The sequence below is a fragment of the Physcomitrium patens genome, chromosome 2 (assembly GCF_059467195.1).
Source record: "Physcomitrium patens ecotype Gransden chromosome 2, ASM5946719v1, whole genome shotgun sequence".
Classification (NCBI taxonomy): Eukaryota; Viridiplantae; Streptophyta; class Bryopsida; order Funariales; family Funariaceae; genus Physcomitrium; species Physcomitrium patens.
Window position 1 is genome coordinate 15,589,172 of NC_143411.1, and position 23,916 is coordinate 15,613,087.

Consider the following 23,916-nt stretch of genomic DNA (forward strand, 5'->3'; position numbering starts at 1 on the left):
ACGCATGTTTCGGCATATAACACGGAGGATACTTGAAACATGTACATTAAATAAAAGGTTTAGAATTTACAAGCCCTTTTATCGTTCTCTATGTGAAAAGCAGGCGAAAAGGACATGATAATTATCATTGGCGTTTAAGCAAGTAAGCATTACAGCGTTCCCCCAAAACTCATGGATCCGAGACCTTCCCAAATGCAGGCTGAACCCACGGCTTCTACGTCAACACCCACTCCTCCTTCATCAAACCAACCAGCACCATCGGCATCTGCAAGATGTCTGATATGTAAGAATTCTTAACGTTGTTATTCCTCTGCTTCATTTGAACACATTGTATACGCATCATGAGACGTCACATAATTTATGTGCCCACATTCTGTGAAGTTCTGAATTACATGAAAACACCAACTCGATGTGACTCATATCTAAGGTGACGAGAAAATAGCATACAATGGTTGAAGGTAGTGTTAGGCTTCTTGCTCTCGCGCGGAAAGGTCGGTTTTCTGTTCTTCGGTTCATCTCCAAGCACCAGCAGACTTCGTTTTGGCCTAGATTTGAAGTTTGATTCTTTAAACAGCGTTGAGCATTCTGCATATACTTCACGAGCTTAACGAGGAATACCGTGGAAAAAGCAGAAAACACTTCTATTCGCACATGATCCAGTCCAATATGTAGAAAAACGCTCGAATGCCGTACACAGAAACTAGTACATATTCTGCACTTGCACATTAATATCGATGGCATTGCTCATACCTGAGGCTATGTCATGACGATCCCACGTACTTCCATCCTCTTGTTTATTTTCCTGAGATTCATTTCTACGAACATGAAAGCCGGGTGCTTCGTATGCTTCAGGTTCTGAGCTTGTTCCAAGCATCTCCTGCACAACGAAATGGCAGAATGCTTTAGTTCCGCAACTGGATAGTGACACAAATGCTTAGACCGAATGATAATCCTAATTAATCTGGCTGTCGAGAAGAAGGTTAAGATAAATAGTACCAAAGAATCTAGCTCGGATTCCACGTGGGCTTGTAATACCTGCAAAAGTCATAATGGGGACATATCAAAAACTGCAAGGTCATGTTCGGGACGTGTTAAAAACTGCTATGTCTCATGACATTCAATTGTCAAGAGGCGAAAGGGAAAAGAACACTATACATGTGGAGGGAAAAGATCATTGCAGACGGGACACCTCGCCATTGCCTCCTCAGCGGCTACAGCGTGCGATCTTTTCCTCTTTCTTTGGGTTTCAGTGTTCTCATGTGAATGATTTTTGCCTCCCAACCTCTGGAGTGCCGGATCTTCATCTTCAGTCAAATCAATGAAGTTCATGCTACGGCATTGAAATTGATGAGTGTCATTACTTTGAATAAGCCTGTCCGAATTTTGTTCCAGGAATTCATAGTCACAGCGTGCTTCCACAGCAGTACTGGAACTACTTCGACTGTTGAATATCTCCAGTTTGAGGGATATATGAACTTGACCCGTGGACCGGTCGGGAGCGTGAGATATGACTGTTGAATCTTCGAGACATTCATTCAGCTTACCATTGCTAGGCTCTGCAAATGCTTGGGCCCTTCTCCACGGCTTGCTTGTTGAAGACACCAGCTCGCGGTTTGATGTACGACACTCACTAATGTCCTTACCCTGTCTAGAGGTATCCTGCAATGTGATGCCAACTATGGGGTAATTTGGTTTTGGAATATTAAACATTTGCGAGCTTTCTGACCTCAAAAATTTTAAATTCTTTTGCAGAATCAAAGAAGCTTCCTCTGGAAACTCTGCTGAAACAAAGCAAACACGAAACTCGATAAATTTGCACCACATTCAGTGAACGAAAACGAGAACGAAAAATGAGCTGCATCATGAGTCCCAAATCATTTTCAAATCAATCGCAAAATAGAATCATTGACTTACTAAGTCCTTCCCGATGCCATGGCAGTCTTCCCTGTTTTCGAAATGCTTATTGCTTCTGCAATTATGCAAAAGCAAAGTATCCAGTGAGTGAATTATGAAGGAAGAACTGAGAATCGAACGATGTGAATAAGTTCCCTTGCTGAGACGATTGAGAGCGGAACAGATCTTAAAAAAGGCAGAACAATAAAGCGGTTTTAACAGCATCACATTTTCTCTGCTGCAGAATCAAATAAAATCAATTTCAGGTTACCTAGCATCGTTCCTACGAGACGCATCTAACCTCTCTATCACTTCTGGAGTCAAACCAGCATCCACTACACAGCCCTGCACAATATAAAATCAGTTGGATCTAAGAATAAATTTCATGTGAGAACTGTTAATGTACATCATGACTGTCGAGGTTCCGCCTAGCTCTCCAATTGAAAGTCGGTATACGCCTCATTGATGATGATGATGTGTGTGTGCAAGAGGCGTGTCAGAAACCCCGAGAATTAGCTCACCTGAAGTGACGCACGTTTCTCGGATTTCCGGTTCAGAAAATCCATGAGAGGTAAAGAGCGACCATTTCCTGATCGCCCACCCCTGCAACAACACATAGTAAGAAGGTTTTTTAAAAAAAACCACAATGCAGGCTCAACTCTACGATCCTCAACGGTTACATTCCAAAATTTCTGATTCACGATAATCGAAAATTTTCCATTCTCCATTCTCAATCAATCAATACGTGAAAAACATTTCATCATTGCAAGAGAAATTGCGCCGCATGTGGTCACGCATAGACTCAAGAATTCAAGACAAGCAGGAAATGAGTCGACCTGCAATTGAAAACATGATTACATATCGATCAATTAATTTATTTTTAAATTGAACAATTAAATTTTTCCAAATTCATTTCTAAAATAAAGAAAAAATATGCGCAAAGCTTACAGGATGCGAGGATTAGTGAACATGGAAGGGATGGAATGCTGCCCACAAGGCTTGGGCTCCGGCACTTGATTTCCCGCCATAGCGAACTTGGTCACAGAACCTCCCTCCCGCTCTCGGCAGAAGAATGAGTGAAGGGGTTGGAGCGCCTGAAGTTCCCGCTTCCGCCCTCCCCCCCTCCCTTCCTTGGTGGCCCGACTAGGCTCCTGCCCGCTTCTGCTGCCCCTCCTCCCAGTGAAGAAATGGACCGTTTGCTATTTCGGGCAGACATTTCCCTCTTTTGTGCAGCCCAAGGTCTATGTATTTTTAGATTGATAAACCTGATCTCTTAAGATTCTCTCAATCTTCTCATTTCAAAAGATACCGCAGTTTAGGAAGAAGAGGAGGGCAGGGGCCCATCAACAAGGAGAAGATTACCCTAAGACCAGAGATTACTCTAAAACTCAAACCCCCCCCCTTCCCAAATAAGTATTCTTTGATCATCTGCACTTCATACAATTTGTTAGTCTAGAACTAACTACACATTGACAGTTAGTTCATTACTGTTTTTGACATATTTTCTCAATCTACTAACTCAAATAAAAATAATATTCCATTTTCAAACTCGCAATCAAAACTTTAATTGTTTGACAGTGCGCTTTTATATAAAATAAAATAAAATAAATTTGTAAAAACGATGCCTTCAATTTGTAACCACAATTATATAAATTGGCTTTCAAAAATTAAAGATTTTTATTTTAAAAAATTGCAGTTCAATCAATTAAGCAAATTACATTGTAGTTCATTTTTTTTTTAAATATGAACATTAAATTAAGAAAAATATGAAAAAAATTAAATATATTTTTAATTTGAGAATAATTTTATTACAATGATGCATATCAATATGCATAACATGCGTCATGATAACTTAAGGTTCCATTATTTCATTATTTTTAAGGAAAAAAATGCCTGTGACCATGTGTGAGATTAATATATATATATATATATATATATATATATCTGGATTGTTTAGGATTACAAACCTAAATAACAACTCTGCATGTGTTTGTTCAATAAAGGGTTGTGTACAAGAAATAAAATACAAGTTTCTGAAGAAAAGGATAATTTAATATATAACACTAAAGTTTGTATTGGTATTGATGTGATAATTTATATATCATAATTATTGTTTTTTGTTATTGTTGTGTTAGCACTTTATACCTTGAAGCCCACTTTGAAAGAACATGTTCACAGATCCTATTGAGGTCCCTTGCTTGGTGAAGAAAAGTTGTCTTTTGGAAACCTTGTCCTTTGGATACAATACTATTCAATATCATGTATAATACTATACAATACTATACAATATTATTATCAAAGGAAGGTTCTAGCTGACAATACTATTCACTATCATGTAAGAATCTGTATTCTACCTCACCTTTTTCTCTTAGTTCTTTTGGACTTATTTATCTAAATATGAAGCCAACTTTAAAATGTTTTCCAATTTCAACCAATCAAAACATTTAAAAGTTAAGATCTCTCACTTCATCCCTAAATATAAAGTATCTATATATATATATATTTATATATATATATATATATATATCAAGAAATTATTTCTAGAGCTACAGAGCACAGCTGTACAGGGATTATTGTACAAGTGAACCCTCTGAAACAACAAATATGTTGCCAGAGTGGATGAAAGAAGGGCAGGAATGGATGGAAAAAAGGCGCTGGGCCTGGGCCTCCTGTTGTCTCTCTCTCAGCTCAGCTGTTTCTTTACTTCTTAATGTGAGAGAGAGAATTGTGTGTGTGTGTGAGAATGGAGTGAATCAAATCTCCAGCTTGAGGGGATTGTTGGGGATGAATGAGAGCATGAAACCTGTCGCCATCGCATCCATTTGTCACGTTCCCATGCACCTAACTCACTCAGAATTCCCTTTCCTCCCTTCCCTTCCCTTATTCCTGCGTAAATAAGCTTCCTCGTTCCACTCTGTAACTCGTCCTCTTGCATTCTGGGATCGTTCACTCATTAGAAAATGTTCTCAAGATCATTTTCTCAAAACGCCACTGGAACTTGAAACGCTTGCTTGAGAGTTGGGGTTGTTTTTAGTTAAATCTTTTGAGTTGGCCTCTACAGAGATTAGGCTATTGCGTGGAATTTGATTGTTTTTGAGTTGGAGCCATGGGAGTCGAGAAGGTTCAAGAGTTGATACTGCAGAATCCTCTCATTATTTTCAGGTGGGCATTCCATAAGGATTTTCCACTCCACTTCTAAAAGCTCTTGAAAAGGTGGTTAAGTTGCAGGTGTGCTCCGATTTCCGATGCTGCAGAATTGCTCTATTAAATGATTGAGTGAAAAGAAAAAAAAATATATTGTCTTCATTCAAGTAAAATACACAATGCAATTGCAAGTATAAGGGACCCTCTACCTCGTCTCTTAGATTTTGAGGGCCAGAGACTCTTCTCCGACAGTTTCTTGAATTTGTCTTTGTGCTCTTGTAGATGGAGAACTGTGCTAGCGATATTTTTTTGTTTATTTTTGTTTGATATCGATATCTTGTCCTTGTAAAAGTAAACAATTTTCACATAAAATGCTTCCCTCGTGGAGATGAGAGTTCATGCTATGTGATCAATTTTTGGGACCGTGGAGTGTTGGCAGTTAGTTTTATAGTGTGGTAGAATGTGAAGACAGCATGATCTTGACCCACTGCTTGTATGGGCTTTAAAATTGCAGCAAGAGTTACTGCCCCTACTGCCGAAACGTCAAGGAGCTCCTGAAGGGTTTAGGGGCTGAAGCTAAAGTGGTAGAACTCGACAGAGAAAGTAAGTTTATTTTGTATTTTCCATCTTGTATTCACATTCAGGTTCCTCTCAGATTCAGAACATGACTAGTCTGTTCGAATCAAAGTACAAAGTAAGCAGTGCATAGCATCTAAAGCAGAATCAGTGATTTTTGCCATCTGTTGGTTAGGATTCTGACTTATTTAAGTTTTCCCTGGAATATATCAAGCGCTGTGAAAGGGATACCTGCTGTTGCAAGTGTTACAAATATGTTCCTTTTTGTTCTAGATGCTAGCCATAGAAGCCTAAGTGCAGGTCTCGTTCGTGAGCATGCATGTGAATCGTTCGTGAAAGCATATTCACCATCGGTGTATGAGATTGAGCACTACGTCCTTCAATGGGATATTTATTCAAGTCAGATGAACTGTGTTCTAACTTTAGTCGGGGTGGCAGAGGATGGAGCTGAGATGCTAAATGAGCTTGGGGAAGTCTCTAAGCAATGAACAGTGCCTAATGTTTTTGTCGGAGGTGAACACATTGGTGGTAATGATGGTAAGTACCACTATTGTAATCATGGCTGTGCGATGATGCGGTCTGTTAAGCCTTCGCTTCTGTGCTGATTGCTGATTCTAATCTTTGCATATGTACTGCTGTTATGAGCATGGCTTTGGTGGGGGGAAGCTATTTAAAAGCACTGGGAGCCTGTATCCTGACAATGTGGTGGGTATTGTAATCCAGCCACTAAAGCAGCACATAAGAAAGGTACCCTCCACCCTAAATTGAAGAATGCTGGCGCTTTCAAAAAAGGCAAAGGTGAGGCGACTAAGGTAGAAGCACTTACTACCAAGGATACTGCGAAAGTAGAGGAGACTAAGGCCGATGTGGTGCAGAATATGCTGAAGGGCGTCGAGGACAAGACGAAGGTTGGACTTCCAGTGAAGGATATCGTAGTTTAGGCGCGAAGGGATTCTTTTAACAAGCAAACAAACAAACAAACAAACAAACAAACTTCTAGTGCAGATATCGATTTAGACCAGATGCCACAAATGTGAGTCTGTCTGCCATGAACTTACAGATGGAACCATGTAGTTCCAACTCTCTCTTTACAGAGATCCACAGCGAATCTGAAGAGTGCATTTGAAGCTCTCACGCGCTTTTATAACTTCTCTTGGTTATGCGTATCACAGTTGCGACTGTGTCGGCCATCACTTAGCAGAGTTTAAATCTGATAGGTTCCAGTACGTGCAAACCGTAGACAGTAATAAAACCGAGAGTTTGGGTTGTGTGCACTCGCAGCATGATTGTGTTCGCAACCTACCCATTGATATATTCATCAGACGCCTCCCTGAATGTTTTGCACATCTCTCCTGACGTGTACAACTGTTGCGATCTGGCTAGAGAGGTAGGGATCAAAGTGCTGATCGTGGTGACGAACATTTTAAGGGTAATCAAGTTGAAGAGAACATAGTGCTGAGCAGCAGAATTCTCTCTTGTACATTCACAGATCGTATACGTAGAACCTTGACAATCTTGTAAACTTTATGTACATTTGCGAATCTCCAAAAAAGTTTCTTGGGTTTATGGTGCAGATTTAAGCTCTTTTGCCGTAAACCAAGGATTTTTGATATTAGGATGACATAGAACTTCTTGTAGTGATGATGTACATTATATAAATGATCTTGTGGCCAAGTATTAATGACGGTTGCAAGCTGTGCTATCACAGGCTGAACCTTTGATGCGTAGGTCTAATAAACCAGCTCATCTATTAACATTCAAATATACTCAGCTTAAGAACGTCACGTGGGCATTAGCTATTCGTTTTAAGTTTTAGATAAGCAATGCTATGCCAATGCTATAACTTCAAATCTAGAAATGAAAACTGCTTTGGGATATCGTTGAATGAGGACTATTGTATCTTCTTGCATTTCATGAGTTGTCCCTTACAAGCCCGATAAACCTGCAAAATGCTTCTTCATCGACTGATCCTTTCTCCGGTGGTTATCGTTAGATTTCGATGAATAACGTCCTCTGCCAGGTGGACCGCCTCTACCCCGAGTGCTTGAGCCTCTACCACCAGGTATTTGTGCGCCCACGTTCCCCGAACTCTCTCTTTCATCTGCAATCACGGCTGGCACATTGCCACCGGCTCCTAAACCAAACATCGTCTCTTCTTCTTCCATGCGGGAGGCCTCATATTCTTCAACCGTAGCATAGCTCGCTTCTGCACCAGCCACCTGCACAATGAAAATATCCGAATTAAACACTGGAACTGCTCCACCAAATATTACAAATCCGTGTGCCATCTAGGAACAAGTGGTCAAAGCTGCTTCCCTAATCCCTTGATATAATAGGCAACTTCGTACAGGTAGCTCCATGAACATGTTCTTAGAGATGTGTGAGAAAAGAGGAAAAAGAAGCCGCAACATACATGAAGCTAAAATCATAGAAGCTGACAAAAATTCTATACAGCTTATTTACAAAAAACCAACATTCCAGCAAATTAGACCAGAAAAGGAGCACTTGTGGTACAGTGGCGGATACCTTGTAGGTGTAAAGCTTTCCATCCTTGAGATAGAAGTTTGCAGTTGGGTCAGCTTTTCCTTTTCCTCTTCCTTTTCCTCTTTGTGACTTGCCCCCTCGTGCAGATGCAGAAGTTCCTTGAGATGGTGGAACCTTACCCCCATCTGCAGGGTTCACTGCTATTTTAGACAAACTTTCATCAGATGGGGCAACCCAACCGGAGCTGTTAGATTCAGGGGCTATAGAAGTGGACTTGCGATTAGAAGTAGATTGAAGGTCACCACGGCCCGAGAGCTGGTGCCCTGTCCTACTAGTGTTAGCAGAGGAAATCGGGTCTGGCATGTGCAGCACTGCTGGACCTCTCGACTTGGAGGCTTCGTGTTGTCTGATCTGCCTGCGATCAGAAGTTTGGTCAGACGTTGGTTGGTGCAACCCACCTTTCGTGAAGATCGTTTTTCCGTCGGACTTCCGGTCTAAGACCTCACCGACAGCGTTACCAGAAGCAGAATAACGTTTGCTTTTATCTACCAAATTCTCAGTTTCTTCTTCTTTATCAATGTCTGCTGAATAAGTGCCTGCCAGATCATCAAATGAATCGTCATACTCATCTTCATACTCATACTGTTTCGCAGCCCTAAGAGTTGCACTAATAGATGCATCTTTCTCCCTACTATCGATGAACTGGTTGAAAGTTCCATCTTGTTTGCCACGTCTTATGAATCGTCCTTGGTTAGCGTTGGCAGCTTGTGCCTTCGATAAATCTTCCGTAGCTGCAGCAGAAAATGACGGTCTTCTACTTGGAGTTCCCTCTCTTTCGCTACTAGTTGCACTCCCATCCAGCGTACGAGAAGAAACCCTGGCAGATGAGCCGCTGGCGTCATAACCAATGACACCCTTCCCTTTCGATTCCACTCGAGGTTCCTCAAGTAACTTGCCCTTCCCTTTGTCTTTTGAAGATTCAACTTTCCTGCTAGGTTTTGTGGGCAGTGTGCGGTCCAAAGAAGCCAAGTCGGGGTGGATTTTATCCTCCAAAATGCAAGATATAACTCTCTCAGGATCATTATCATATGCTTCCAAGCATACAGCTACAAAGCCATCTCCGAACTCGGGAAATATTTCCTTGACCTGACTAATCTTCGATTGTAACATAACTGCTTCTTCCTCCTGCACGTTGTCCTGCTTTTTCAACCGTTCGTTCTGGTTGGATACTCGCGGAGCTTGGCGCCCGCTAACTAAGGACAGCAGATACTCATATTGAGTACCATCTAGGAGTAATGAACCTGCAATCATAAACCAATAAACTTGATTCCCCTGCTCCTTGGTAATTGCTGGACACTAAATTTTCTTGAAAGGCGGCCGATTGATCTACAAAAAGTCCCCAATTAACGGCAGATATACTTACTACAATGCAAGATTTATATCCTGAGTAATTTCCTGTTGACGGATTGACATCGGATACTAAGTTATTTAAATCATACACTAATTCGGTAGTACGTTATTTGTGTTTGAAAGTTTCACCATGTCATATAATGAAAAAAACACGTCGACAAACTAAACGTTGGCACTACCGTTGCATTACGGCACAAGTGGTATCTCTAATAACTTTAAACTCTAGAATGTGCCCAAGTTCTTGATTCTAAACGTTATTCACTTGGAACTGTACTTACAAACAACCAAAAAAATCTTGGGAGAGGACTGAAGATACTCACCACTCTGGCAACGCTCGTGAACTACCTCACAAAGTCCATGTCGTTTTTCCATTACACGCAAAAGAGCTCCCATGTGCGTTCCTGATTTATTGGAAACAAAAGATGCCAAAGCTTTTTCTAGATGGCTTTCTTCGAGAGTTTGAGTCATGACAATAGCAGCTTGCACTAACAGTTCCCCTTTCGCAATTGGATCAAAAATCGCCTTTATGGGTTCAGCAGTTCCACCCAAACTAGGAAAGTCACCAAATTTAGCAATTTCTTCATCTTCCGTTTCCAGAAAGCATGTTTCTAGGATTTTCCAGGTAAATTTTACAATTCTGGATTTGAGGCGTTTCACCTGATTTTGACAAGCAGCCTCTACGGCCTCCACTGATGACAATTTCTGAATTAAGTTGCTCAATACTGGTAGCATGTATTCGTAGATTGCACTTAGAGCAGGAAGGAACATGCCAATCCTCTCACTGCCACACCAAATATAAAGTGTGAGTAATGCCAATGGCAATTTTTGAGAAGAACATTTGAAAACAGATTTGATCAATTTTATCACGTTTTCATTTTTAAGATCCGCAAAGAAATGGTCAGTAGAAGCAAGTACCTTGTCGTTCCGGCAGTAATGAGAGTAAAAGCTGCAGGTGAATATGACCTAATAAAAGAATCAAGCGTGATAATCACATCATTCAAGTATTCCACAATCTGCGCCAAAAATCATATTAGAGAACGTCAGCGAAAACAACATAAAATGATGATATCAGGCATCGAATTGCTCCGCTGCTTAAATAGTTCAGACTTCCTTTAAGCAGGTACAATATTGAATTTGATCCGTGGCAATGAAATATCAATCACCTCCGTGGGTTGTTCCTTCGCTGCGTCCACTCCACTCTTCTGCAATGATTGCAGATGGCAGAAAAAGAGGCTCAAAAAATAACACATAAACTCCCGTTCATATAAGAATGCAACATGAGTTTGTGAAGCTTTGAATCTGTGATGCAGCTGAAAGCAAAGTGAAAATGAACCCAACGAAAAGAAAAAGTTGTGAAACAGTATTGAACACTCACAAGCATCATTATGTGGCAGCGGTTATACACTGCATCAATTCTTTCCAAAACTGGAGCCACCATTGCGGCCAATTCACTAGCGAAGCTGGGCTGAGCTCTAAAAACATTGCAAACCTTGAACCATACCCACAAATTCCAAATGATAATCCCGAATTTCAATTACAGAAAAAAAATATGAGAGCAAACTCGAGAAACAAGATTCTTCTAAACTGAGAAATAACGAGGAGACAGTTACCAAACGGCTGGTCAATTCATGATTATCGTGCTCGTATACAGCGCAAATATCTAGAAGCTTAGGTAAACTTAGTAGCTTAAAGTCCTTCAAAAGACCTGAAGCAGGAACACCACCATACCACCAAACATCAGAGCATGAACCAGCCAATAAACTATTTGCATCTAGGATCGCCTGCAAGGTTAGGTTCGGCATATAAAACCTTCAAAAATTAACACAAAAGCGCAACAATAGACACAATAGACTTATCAAGATCTAAACGGCTGACAGCAGACTTCATATAGAAAACCTTACCGGCATGCTCTTTAGCGGATAAACATTGTCTAGATGGTAATCCGGGTTCTTGATGCGTTGAACTGCGGAAATAAAACGCATTTACATACGCCAAAATCAGCAACACCAGAGCATGCAATCAAAATTTGACACGGTTGAAAACAAACATCAATAGAATAACGCTGATAAACTAATGAGAAACCACAAGTGTATGTCTGCCTCTACATATATTCAATAGAACAAAAATCGTAAGAAGGGAGAGCACTCACATCCTGTATAGAAGCATGAATACTCTCCGACTAAGGTCTCCATCACCAACAATGACCCCAGCTGTCTGCTTGCTGCTCGTTATGAATGCAGTGCTATCATACCATCTTCTTCGAAAATGAAGGTAGTTGTCGATAAAGGTATCCAGCGATTCATCCATTGTAACTGCATATTTTAATCTTCAGTTAGCTACATCTTACACTGAAAGCGCAACTATCTGTTACGAGGAGAACCTCTAATTGATATTTTCCGGACGCACCTGGTTGTCACCTTCTGATACACATGATAATTTAAATAAAAGCTTGTATCATTTGCTAGCAGTAACAAGGGCCCCAGAAACACCACGTAAAAGCCATAATAAAACTCCCTTATTAATGTAGACAAGGGACAGACAGCTTAAATAAAACAAGAGTGCATCAAATAATGAAGTGCATTAAGCATACCTTTCTGCCAAAATTCCGGTGGAGGGCAGCGTAAGAGGAAAGCAAGTTGTTGATTTAAATAATCGACGACCTCCTGTGCTTCTGAAGCATCAATTCCTCCATCCTTCTCCCCCAATCCCGCGGCCACAGCATCGTCTTGAGGAAGGTAAGGCAGAAACAACCCTTGCAGTTTGGCCGCACTAAATGCTGAATGCTTGACCTCATTGCCTCTTGGAGCAGCAATGGAAGTGCTGAGTGCAACCTCTGGGGTAGCATCGTCAAATAAACTATCGAAATCAGAGTTCATCAGATACGAAGTCGTGCTGCTAGTGCCGAAAAAGGACCCTACATCTGGTACATTACCACTGAAAGCACTGGAATCACCAGAAGAAAAGACGGAAAGACTACTATAAGGATCCAACGCGGTAGAGGACTTGTTGTGGAACCCGGGCGGTTTTGTCATTTTTGAAGTATCATCCTTCCCTTTCCCTTTCAATTCGTGTGAAGTTCGATATTCCGAACGCCTCAGCTGCGACTCCATACCCTGAATACGGGCACCCCAGCAGAACTTTAAGATTCAAGCAAGTGACGTGCTTGGCGATCCGACCAATGATCAATCAAAGCTGCCTCTACAACCGATTAAACTATACCAAGTAAATCAAACATAGACTGTGGCAATCCAAAAACTGTAATCTACGAAAAACCATCTCCGATAGAACACAAACCCCTAATCGATGGAAATCATAAAAAGAAAAAAAGAAACAAAGAGGCTCATTGCTTGTCCACGAGAGTCAACGCATCAAACATGAAACGCCCCAACACGCGCTCAGGAACCCTAGAACCAGAATTGGGATCAATTCCGAACCTGTACTCAGCAAGACCGGAGTCAGCAGCAAGCCATGCGCGGAGGAGGAGGAGGAAGAAGAAGAAACAGGGGAGCAGAGAACCCTAATTGGTAGCCAGCTGAGCTGAGTTGCAGGAACCACCAGGGCTGACGCTGTCCGGTGCACCAGATGGATTGCACGAAAGGGAAGAGAAGAGAAGGGGAGGGGAGGAGAGAATAAAGAAGAGAAGAGTGTGATGCAGAGACAGAGAGAGATAGATGATGCCGACATTGACAGTGATGATTATGCAGACTGAGATGAGGGCTGCTCTCCTCCAGCATTGCGATGACGACGATGGTGTATCCAGCTGTGCATCTCCCTTCCCGTCCCTTCCTTCGTGGTGCCGACTTGTGGGAGGGATGAACTTTTCCCAAATCCAAAGCTTGGGATGGTGGTAGTACAAGGATGGTAAATTCAATTGAACAACCATTCTCTAAAAAACAATGTAAAATAAATTTGTTACTAGTAAAATGTCTCTTAAAAAAAATCCACATTCTTGTGTACATAAAAAGTTTCAAAGCCAAGATGTTGGTTGTGTCAAGAACTTGTATTAATAAACTAATTGTCAAGGACATGAATCTCGAAGAAAGAAATCTTCAATACACTCTTAAAACATTGAAAAGAACTAGAAAGTCACTCAAAGATGATGAATTATTGAACTAGAATGGCTATTGCCAAAAACAAGAAGATTAGAAAGTTTAGAAACAAGATTAAGGACTAAAAAGGCATTGACAAGAGTGAAGAAGGCTTCACTCTTGCCTCCATATATACTCTTAATTAGGAGCTATGTGGCAATGTCCTATGGGACCTCTAAAACATGTTGACTTTGCAAGATACATATCATAACTTACAAAGTAAGTTTTCTATATGTATGCGACATAGTTATCTTCTTCTACAAGCTACCAACACGTGGTTGTGAGCCATTGAATTGACTCATTTTGATATTTAGTATAAAAAATACACTTATTGTGCTTAAAACATAAATTTTATGAGTTAATATTAGAATTTTAATAAAAAATAGAAAATAGATTGCTAGTAGCGGACATGTTATCTAGGATAGAGTTTAGTGAGAAAAAACTATAAAGACTATATTTTTCTAGTTAGCTAATACTAGAGGAATTACAAAAGAAGTAGTCTTGGTGTCAAAAAAGAAAAAAGAAAATATAGTGAGGTTTAATTATGATAGATTTGAAGATTTTTTTTCCAAATTCAATAAATCCAAGTGGCAAAGTGATTCTCCTAATTTATGGAAGCCTTTCAAATGCAATGGAGGCATCAAATGTACCACGTGGAGTGAAGAAAATAAGATCAACACCCTTTCCTTCAAAGTAAAAGTATAGAAATGGAATTCTCATTTTTTGAAGAATTTTACAAATATTACCTAAATCCTTATAAGTAAAAAACCTTCATTAAAGTTGCAAAGGAGCATAGATTGATGCATGTGAGTAGTCAATCTTAGCATAAAAAGGTGTTTTAAAGACAATGATTAAGTTAGATTTATCAAAAAGTTTTTTTTTTTTTTTTTTTTTTTTTTTTATACTTACAAGAGCCATCAACTTTGGTCACAAAATTAGCTCTTGAATGAAAGAAGGCCGTAGATCCACATTAGGGATCTTAGAGATCAAGGGTAGAGATGTGGCCGCCCTTCCACAAGCCACCACTCAATTGTATAAGAATGGTTTGGTTTCTCAAGCCTCTCTCTGTCTTTCTTTTGATGAGGGTGAAGCCATACCAAAATGTGGTCTCAACCTTAATCCTAATCTTATTTTTTTGCTTCTTTCTTGATCTTAGATTTCATTGTGAACTTTAGGAACATATGAGCATTGGTTTTGTGCCATGGGTGGTGCTTGTTGTGGTTTAAAAGGTGCCCCTTTGCAATTAGTGGTCACCAACCATTTCCATAGTCAAAAGGGTTGACGAGCCTCGGATTTTCCTCAATCAGTCTATGGTTTTTTATGTTTTGTAATTGAAGATTTTTCATCACGTAGCCCTTTTTATCACCTTTCCAACGAGCTAAGGCCTGCTCAATTTGGAGTTGAAACGAATTTTTGGTGAATTTTTTAGTACAAAGGAGGCGGTTGCCTTGGCAATTTCAATAACTCAATTTTGAAAAGGCGATTGAGAATTTTGGAAATACAAGCACTTTCAAGCTGATCTTCCAGTGGCATAGATTGCATTGAATTTGAAGCAATTTTGAATTTTTAACAAATTTTTGAGTGAAGGGGGTCGGCTGTAGTAGCAGGCCCAATGATCCAACTTTGAAGAAGCATTGCTCGCAGTTTAGGTACTAGATTTCCACGAAAATTGCAAAGCAAGAGATTCTTGAAGTTAAATTTCCAACACAATAAAAATCACTAGATTTGGAGCTAATTTGGATTTTTGGCGAATTTTGGAGTAAAAAGAAGGTGCTTCCCTCAATCCTTGGGCGTTGTTAAGGTACTTCTCTTGATACCTCTCTTTATTTTATTTTTTTATTCTTATTTTTATTTTTTTATAATAAATTTTAACTTCTATATTTCAATTTTGGCTTTAATGTTTAACTTTTAATCTTCTCTCTCTTTTTTTTTATTTTTTATTTTTTATTTTTTAACTTTTATTTTTTTAATATTTTATTTTATTTTTATTTTTAAAAATTTAATTTTAATTTTTAACTTTTAATTTTTAATCCAAACTTTTAAAAAATTATAGTAACTATGGATTAAAAATAATAAATTTATTAATTACTTTTACCATCAATTATTTAAGAAGTAAAAATTTTTATTTTTTTTTAAAATGATAAAATAATAAAATAATAACACGTAATAAAAATGGCATAATAAAAAAAGATAATAATAATAGTAAAAATAAAATAAAATAAAATAAAAATTAAACCAGATTATCTAGTTAAAAGAAAAAGAAAGAATTATTTTGCATGAAATTAAAGAGTGAATTATCATTGTGAATGTGAGTAATGTTAGAAGATTTGATGAATAACTTGGTGTTTTAAGAACAAGTAATAAGTGGATTAGAATTTAAATAATAACAAGTAATAAGTGGATTAGAATTTAAAGAATAACTTTATTTTAAATTCACATAGTTAATTCACTTATTATGAGTTAAAATAAACTTTCAATTAGTAGAGATTTATTTTAGCTCATAATGATTAACTTATTGACTAAATTAATAACCTACTAATCAACTTCATACATATAAAGTCAAAACAAAGTCTTTAAAGCTTCTAGGAAGCTTATCTAAAAAATATTATAAAATTAACTTATTTTTATTTACTTTTTATTTTTACTTTCTACTTAATTATATAGGTATTTATTAGAGTACCTATGTATATCTATGACATTATCTCCTCTTCTAGAGATGAATTCTATGAAGAGCGATCATTATGTGTTGATGAAATTTAAGATGCAACAAATTGTATTTGCCACATACTTTGATCTTAGTTTTCTTCAAAGACAGTTGATAGGTCCTCTCAGCCATCAATAATGTTCTATACCAAGGCAATAAGATGATCTTATTATTTGATGGTTGTTGAGGCATTTTTAACCTTCTTCAAATAAAATATTTGAAATACTGTCATGAGTTGTTTTTACGTCTAATAAAATTATCAAACATCAAGACTGTCTTCAAAAGTCATGATACCAAACACATTATATCTTGCCATCTATTCAAGGAATGATATGTTGTTCTTCAAGATCTTCATATTGATTATGTCATCTTAAAGATTGTGATAATCATATTGTATCATTTGGTAAATGAACAAATAAAAGCTCTTTAGTTGAATGTGCTGGTTGTTGGTTCTCCATCTCTTTAGCGTTACAAATACATAGAAGCTACAAAGAAAGATAAAAGATAGAGTATTATCTTCTTTTGATCTTGTTTTTTTATAGCAAAGATCTGCTATTCTTCATCTTGATTTTTATGGATGTTTTCAATCAAAAGCTTCAACTCTCATTGTAGTATTTACAAGATTCTTTACTGCCTTCTATGTGCATTCTCTAATGTCATATCTGTGCCAGTAAATAAGATATTTTAACCTATTTTGGCACCACCTTGAATCTAAAACTTCTTCTACCTCAAATTCTTGATTATTATTTATTTCTATAAGAAGAAGTAGCATTTGTCTTCTTTTCAAGATATTCATTGTCTTATATGATTCAAAAAGAGATATGTAAAATACAGGATAGATCTTCATAGACTCTGGTAGATATAATCAATAAGTAACATAATTTATTTATTTATTAATAAAAAAAGATCCAAGCTTATAGTAATCGAACTTGTCTTAAGGATAGATAGTATTGATATTGTGACAAAGTAACTATACCTTGTCACTTATGTTGAATTGTGGTTGTTCTCTGAGATAGGCATCTGCATTGATTCTTTGTTGTCTTTGAGCTCCCTTTAATTGCACCTTCATTATTGCATATACTTCTAAAAAAAATTTATGAAAACTTTTGCCGTAAGATTATCAACTTTTGAAAAGTTAAAAGTATCAAGTTATGGATGATAATTATAATTGGCAAAGAAAGGTATTTTTTGAATGGATGAATGTATCAAATCATTGTATACAAACTCTGCCAATGGTAAAAGAGTTGTTTAATCTTCTTGATGATAATTAATGAAACATCTTAAGTACTGCTCTGAAACTTGATTCACCCATTCCGTTTGTCCATCAATTTGAGAATGAAAAGCCAAAGGGAGCTTTATATTCATATTTAAAATCTTAAAAAGGATTTTATAAAATCTTAAAAAAGGATATAATATAATAGCTTTAGATAATCCGTTGTCATATGGCATGATTTGCTATCTAGAAATACACTAGGTATCTAGCTATAGAGAGTTTAGCTTAAATCTTTATTTGAATCTTATCTTATCTTCCAAAACTCCTTTGATTTGCATAAAACTCAAAATATAACAAAATCCCTTCAAAATATATTTTTCCCTCAAAGGATTTTCTCTTTCTAAGCTTTAGAAATTCATAACTCTTGATTTAACTGTTCAATTTTTTTCAATTTCATAGGATAGGTAGAAATCACCCTTCACTTTTATCAAAAAAAAAAAAACAACTATAAATTCACTCCCAAGCTTTTGGCATCTAAGAAACCCTAGCAGATGCTCCAAACCCTAATTTACAAGCACCTAAGCACTATTTTCTTAATATCTCAAGAACCCAATATTCAAATGTCATTAAACTTATGTTCAAAGTTTATTAACATGAAATTACACATTTTTTGAAATTTTGAGCCAAAATCTTATCAAATTGCTCAAGATATAGCTCAAGACACAACTACTAGTAAATCGGGTCACTTACTACCCTTAGATTGCATACACTGACTTCAAAATCTAATAACTCCTTCATTTCAACTTAGAATACAGTAAAAAGTATGTAAAAAGTGTAGCCAAAAAAGTGTTCTTTTTATTCGCAATCGTCGATCTTCAATTTCTCTTTGTACGTGTGCATTATGTCAATAAGAGTGACAGTAGCTTCCAAATCAATACCTTAACTTTGAGCACCTATATCTCCTTCATATAAACTCCAAATCATATAAGATTTGTACCAAAACCATAGCTAGAAACCTAAAATTGCTGATCCTAGCCTTCAAAGTTTAAATGGGTCCGAAAAACTAACCCTAATCTCTAATATGGCCTCAGGCAGCCTCCTCAAAGCCCATTGGTCATGATTTTTGACCAATAGGAATGGAGATTTTTATCATCCACCTCCATTCATCTATATTAGTGCCCTAATTACTTCCTTTGCTACCAAAATCCTTCTTCAATATTTTTTCTTATAAGATTTACATAATTTATGCTTTAAACACTAAATAAAAGAACCAAAATAAGTTTTTAAATGTCACCAATGTCTAATAAAGGTGACTCTAAATATTTAGAAGTTACTATCAACCAAAACCAATCTTAAAAGCCACTATCAAAAGGAAATTAAAGTTATACAAATTTTATAGTAATCTTTTTAAATAACCTCTTCTTAAGATAATAATCAAATTATATTCTACAACCAACTAAAATCTACTAACATGGCTCTTACTATGTTACTTAATAAATTATATATTAAGAACGTAATTACATTATTTTCATATAGTAGCCAAACCACAACACAATATTGTGATAACAATAGATGTTGTTAAGAAAAAACTTAGATTTTTTTTTACTTGTGATAGATTTTGAATATAGTACAAAATATGTCATCTTGGTAAAATGATCTACTACAGCAAATATAGAATCATACAAACTTGAGACTAGAAGATCCATGATTAAATCCATAGAAACAGAAGACTATGGTGAGGAGTTTTGGATCTTGAACAAATATCATATGATTGTACTTAGTCTTTGATTACTTTTCTCATTTGAGGCTACCAAAAATCTTTCAATATTAGCTTCAAAGTCTAATTGTATCCAAAATGTCTGACTACTAAAAAGTCATGAGAAGTTTAAAGAACCAATAATTATTCTCTATCTTTTGAAATGTACAATCGTCCCTTAAAATAAAGTAGGTTGTTTTAAAATTCAAACTTGGAAGTATCGTGAGACTTAGAAGAATTAATCTTCATATCATAGACAAGATGATTATAGGACATACTTGATTGAATTTGCTTGATAAAGGTTGAATCAATAGTCAATGTTAATTTTATTGTTCATAGGTGAAAATGCTCTGGCTTGAAGAGAATTATTCTTTCTTGATCAAAAGATGAATCTCCTTCTTATGATGCAAAATAAAAATGTTTAGAAAGGGGTTCCAACAAATCTTGTTGTTTTCAGGGTTGATAAGTAGTCTTGAAATCAAATCTTGATAAAAACATACTCCAACGAGTTTGGCGGTAATTCAAAACATGCATTGACATAAAATACTTTAAGTTCTTAAAAATTAGTATATATTGTGACTGGACTCAAGGCACCTTCTAATTAATGATGCCATTCTTGAAATGAATTCATAATTGCAAGAAGCTCTTTGTCATAGATCTCATAATTAAACTTGGCTGTTGAAATTTTTTTGGGATGAAAAGCTATTGGATGGAGTTTGTCATCTCCTTCCATTTGTGATAATATTGCATCTAAGGCAAAGTTTGATACATTTTTTTCTATAAAAAATACCTTGGAGAAGTCAATACAATACAACATTGGTATAGAAGTAAATTCTTTTTTTAAAGCATCAAATAATGTTTTGGCTTCTTTACTCTATTGAAGTTTTTCTTTACAAGTCAAATGTATAAATAGAGCTACAACTTGAAAAAAATTCTTGATGAAGATCCAATAGTTAATGGCAAAGCCCAAAAAATATTGTATGTGTCTTATTGTTCTTAAAATCTCCCAATCTATGATAATCTGGACTTTCTTTGAATCCATTATTAGCCTTTTGTTGCAAATGTTATATCCTAGGAAGTAAACTTGAGTAGTGTGGAATACACACTATCTAACTTTGCATATAATCTTGCATCTTTAAATTTTTGTAGCACACGAAAAATATAAATTTCATGCTCTTCTATGTTTTTAGAGTAGATTAAGATGTCATCTAAATAATAGATCACAAAATTATCAAGAAATTTACAAAAGACATCATTTATTAAATATTGAAAAATAGATCGTGCATTCATGAGTCCAAAAGACATGACATTATATTCAAAATGTCGGTACCTAGTTCGAAATGAAGTTTTTTATTCACCTTCTTCTTTAATGCATACCAAATTATATATTCCTCGTAGATCTATTTTTATTTAGATCTTTGCTTGACTCAATTGATAAAAAAGTCTTAAAATCAAAGGTAGAGGATATCTATTATTAATGGTGATCTTGTTGAGTCCTTGATAGTCTACATACATCCGCAGAGATCTGTTTTTTTTCTTCACAAATAAGATAGGATCTCTAGCTAGAGATTTAGAATGACATATGAAATTCTTAGCTTAATTCTCATAAATATATTCCTTGAGTACAACAAATTCATTTTGTGATAGGCTATGGATTGGTCCAAATAGTGGTAGAGCTTCTTTGTAAAGTTCAATAGAACAATTATAAGGACGATTCTCTAAAAAAAATATCTATATTTTTTTTTTCAAAAATATCATAGAAATCTTGATACTAGCTAAAAATACCACTTGATATCTTCTTGCTATCAAAAATGGATGTGGCATAAAAAACAAAAGATAATCCTTTTTTTGTGCCATACATAAAAGCTCTTATACCTACTAATAAGGATTTGGATGTACTATTCTTATGTATTTCTACTTGATTAATAAAATTCTAGAGTAAAAAATCATAAAAATGAAGGTTACGAAAGATCCAATTTATCAGAGGATTATATTTTTTTGACTAAGATAATCCTAAAATAATAGGATTGGATAGAGATTTTATTATATTAAATATTATTATGCTATTATGATCTTTAATTGCTACATCTAAATAAACAGTCTCTTATGTAACCTTTTGAGAAGGTGGCAAATGACCATCTATGACTTCTACATATATAGGTTTAGTTTTTTTAACTAAAGATATCTCTTATTTTTTAACAAAATCTTCATCTATAAAATAGATTGAGGTTCTTGAATCTAACAAAGCTAAGTCCTTATGATTTTTTGGTCCTAAATAAACTTCTATTGTAAAACAAAGTGAAGAATCTGAGGAGAGAATAGGATCTTTATTAATAGTTACTTAAGATTCCAACCGTATGGTCTATATTTGTCATGGACATACATTGGAAGATTCTTCAAATATTCTTTTAGAATATTCTCTAAAGATTCTCTAAAGATTCCTTTAGAAGGTTCTAGAAGGTTCTTAGAATATTCCCTAAAGATTCTCTTAGAAGGTTCTAGAATATTCTTAGAAGGTTCTAGAATATTCTGATAGATTCTAGGAAGTTGCTCGAGAAGTTTCCTAATTAGTAGAAGTTGTTGGAGAAGCGTCCTAGTAAGCGGAAGTAGCTCGAGAAGCTTCCTATTCAGTAGTATATATAGGAGTCGAGGCTGAAGGGTTCTTCAGTCTCGACAACACATCTCTTGGAGTTTTAGCTCACCTTTCTGGTGTTGTTCTTGTACTCATCTGTTTAATCTAGTTCTGCCACTTCTTCTTGAACTTCTTGTTAGATTTCAAGTCTGTATTTTGTGTCCGTGACAGTTTGTCGAGATTGCATTTTCACTGGTATCAGAGCTAGTTCTTTCTTGTTAGAGAGTGGATTACCCCTCTTCTTGAAGGTGTACTAGTGTTTTAGAGGTTGCGGATTACCCTCCTCTAAAGTGATATCTCTTCTTTCTCAATATTGGAGCCTTATTCTTCTTGGAGAGAGTGGATTACCCCTCATCTTGGAGTCTTAAGGCATTTTAGAGGTTGCGGAGTACTCTCCTCTGAACCAATATTGTCCTCTTGTCAAAACTCTTTTTTCTTCTTTCTGAAGGTTAGCCGAAGGTTAAGACGTTAAAATGGCTGAAAGTTTGGAATCCAAACTAGACGCCATCATAAATGCTCTTGCCTCGTTGTCACATAGGACAACAAAGATCGAAGGAGTCATGGTAGGACTCTATAACAATGGAGCATCTGAGATAGCGCCATCTGAAGCATATCAGTCTCAAACTTCTGCGCCAGAAGAAGCAGTTCTACCTCCATTTCAACAAGATCGAATAGTCCTACAACGAAAGGAGCCTCGAGTTAGTCTTCCGGATAAGTTTGATGGAACTCGTTCCAAGTTTCGAGGTTTTGTCAACCAAATCAGGTTCATAACAATTTTATAGCCCAAACGTTATCTGACGGAGGAAGCGCGTGTTGGGCTTGTTGGAACCTTGCTTACAGCACAAGCTCTGTCTTAGTTTACTCCCTTATTCGAGAAGCGATCGCCAATCCTGAGCAACTTTGAAACGTTCTTGGAGGCATTTGCAGAAGCATCTGGCGAGCATGATAAAGTTCGATGGGCTACAACAAAGATCCGATCGCTACGACAAGGAACACGCTCTACATCAGTCTATGCCTCGGATTTCAGACAATTGGCAAGTGACATTAATTGGGGTGAAGAGGCGTTGGTGAGTCAGTTTTATTGGGGCTTGAAGGATGATGTGAAGGACTTGCTGTTATCTCTTCCTGATCCTCAAACGCTCAACGAAGCCATTAGCCAAGCTGTAAAGTGTGATAACCGCCTATTCCAGCGTCGCCAAGACCAACGTCCAAGACACCAAATGACTCGTTACGACGTGACTATGTCTGCAAATAGCTTAAACTCACATTCGGAGGCAACAGACATGTAAATCGACACGGCGCGTGTCCGATCTCTTACTCCAACAGAGAAGAAACGGCGTATAGAGGAAGGGTTATGTTTGTACTGTGGAAAAGAAGGTCACAAGGTTGGAAATTGCCCAAAGAAGCAAAATTGGCACCCTGTCAAGACTAGAAGTACGATGATTCTGGAAAACGACGACGCCCAGCCACAGTAGGAACCGTGCGGCTGGACAATCTAATATCACGACAACAATCAGGTTCCTCCTTCTCTGTCCAACCTGCCCGTTGTTTTACAATTCCTTTGTTTTTAGGCCCTCAAAAACAAAAAACTTTAGCTTTATTGGATTCGGGGGCATCTACTTGTTTTTTAGATGAAGAGTTTGCTAAACGCCACAAGATCCGTTTAGTACAGAAATCCAAACCTGTTCACGTAGAGGTGATAGATGGACGACCCTTATTGTCAGGCAACGTTACCCACGAATCAGAACCTATAGAAGTGGTGTTTAAGGACCATAGTAGTCACGTTATTTTTAATATTATTAGAACCCCATCAAGCCCTGTTATCCTTGGTCTTTCTTGGTTAGAAGATCATAATCCGTCCATTGATTGGAGGCTACGAAGGATAACATTTCCTGAAAAAAATAATAATAAACCTGTTGGTAGAACCTACATGAAGAAATCCTTGTTTATTGGAGCGAGAGCGTTCCTAAGATCGTCCAAGGAAGGCGCACCATTTGTCATTTATGCAGCTCCAAC

At 36.9% G+C, this 23,916-nt stretch overlaps 3 protein-coding genes across 3 annotated transcripts; 1 reads left to right on the top strand and 2 right to left on the bottom strand.

Moving 5' to 3' along the window:
* Positions 1-29: 29 nt before the first annotated feature.
* Positions 30-4,828, bottom strand: LOC112278263 (uncharacterized). Its single transcript, XM_024511488.3, has 10 exons — positions 4,697-4,828; positions 2,842-3,092; positions 2,415-2,496; positions 2,165-2,238; positions 1,915-1,969; positions 1,156-1,659; positions 997-1,035; positions 751-877; positions 448-585; positions 30-265 (listed from the first exon to the last, which is right to left on the bottom strand). The coding sequence occupies exons 1-10, from the start codon at positions 4,826-4,828 to the stop codon at positions 150-152; spliced, it is 1,518 nt and encodes a 505-aa protein (XP_024367256.2). The 3' UTR covers positions 30-149.
* LOC112278358 (glutaredoxin-like) lies at positions 4,758-6,948 on the top strand. The gene is made up of 4 exons (XM_090247725.1): positions 4,758-5,055; positions 5,552-5,640; positions 6,052-6,150; positions 6,337-6,948. Exons 1-3 carry the CDS (start codon positions 5,000-5,002, stop codon positions 6,099-6,101), a joined length of 195 nt encoding a protein of 64 aa, XP_090103851.1. The 5' UTR covers positions 4,758-4,999; the 3' UTR covers positions 6,102-6,150; positions 6,337-6,948.
* Positions 6,949-7,154: 206 nt separating this feature from the next.
* LOC112278351 (uncharacterized) lies at positions 7,155-13,234 on the bottom strand. Its single transcript, XM_024511699.2, has 11 exons — positions 12,942-13,234; positions 12,098-12,620; positions 11,657-11,819; positions 11,409-11,470; positions 11,118-11,212; positions 10,883-10,996; positions 10,671-10,709; positions 10,423-10,520; positions 9,828-10,288; positions 8,140-9,398; positions 7,155-7,832 (listed from the first exon to the last, which is right to left on the bottom strand). Exons 2-11 carry the CDS (start codon positions 12,615-12,617, stop codon positions 7,539-7,541), a joined length of 3,105 nt encoding a protein of 1,034 aa, XP_024367467.1. The 5' UTR covers positions 12,618-12,620; positions 12,942-13,234; the 3' UTR covers positions 7,155-7,538.
* Positions 13,235-23,916: the final 10,682 nt, after the last annotated feature.

What these genes read in the sequence shown, in the direction of transcription:
- LOC112278358 (XM_090247725.1), top strand. Translation starts at nt 5,000, where the DNA reads ATGGGAGTCGAGAAGGTTCAAGAGTTGATACTGCAGAATCCTCTCATT. An exon ending in AATCCTCTCATTATTTTCAG is followed by an intron (nt 5,056 to 5,551) that starts GTGGGCATTCCA and finishes TTAAAATTGCAG; the next exon opens with CAAGAGTTACTGCCCCTACT. An exon ending in GGTAGAACTCGACAGAGAAA is followed by an intron (nt 5,641 to 6,051) that starts GTAAGTTTATTT and finishes TCGGGGTGGCAG; the next exon opens with AGGATGGAGCTGAGATGCTA.
- LOC112278351 (XM_024511699.2), bottom strand. Translation starts at nt 12,617, where the DNA reads ATGGAGTCGCAGCTGAGGCGTTCGGAATATCGAACTTCACACGAATTG. An exon ending in TTCATGCTTCTATACAGGAT is followed by an intron (nt 11,471 to 11,656) that starts GTGAGTGCTCTC and finishes TTATTTCCGCAG; the next exon opens with TTCAACGCATCAAGAACCCG. An exon ending in ATCCGCTAAAGAGCATGCCG is followed by an intron (nt 11,213 to 11,408) that starts GTAAGGTTTTCT and finishes TTCCTGCTTCAG; the next exon opens with GTCTTTTGAAGGACTTTAAG.
- LOC112278263 (XM_024511488.3), bottom strand. Translation starts at nt 4,828, where the DNA reads ATGCAAGAGGACGAGTTACAGAGTGGAACGAGGAAGCTTATTTACGCA. An exon ending in TTCACTAATCCTCGCATCCT is followed by an intron (nt 2,497 to 2,841) that starts GTAAGCTTTGCG and finishes GTGTTGTTGCAG; the next exon opens with GGGTGGGCGATCAGGAAATG. An exon ending in TCGTCATGACATAGCCTCAG is followed by an intron (nt 586 to 750) that starts GTATGAGCAATG and finishes AAGTATATGCAG; the next exon opens with AATGCTCAACGCTGTTTAAA.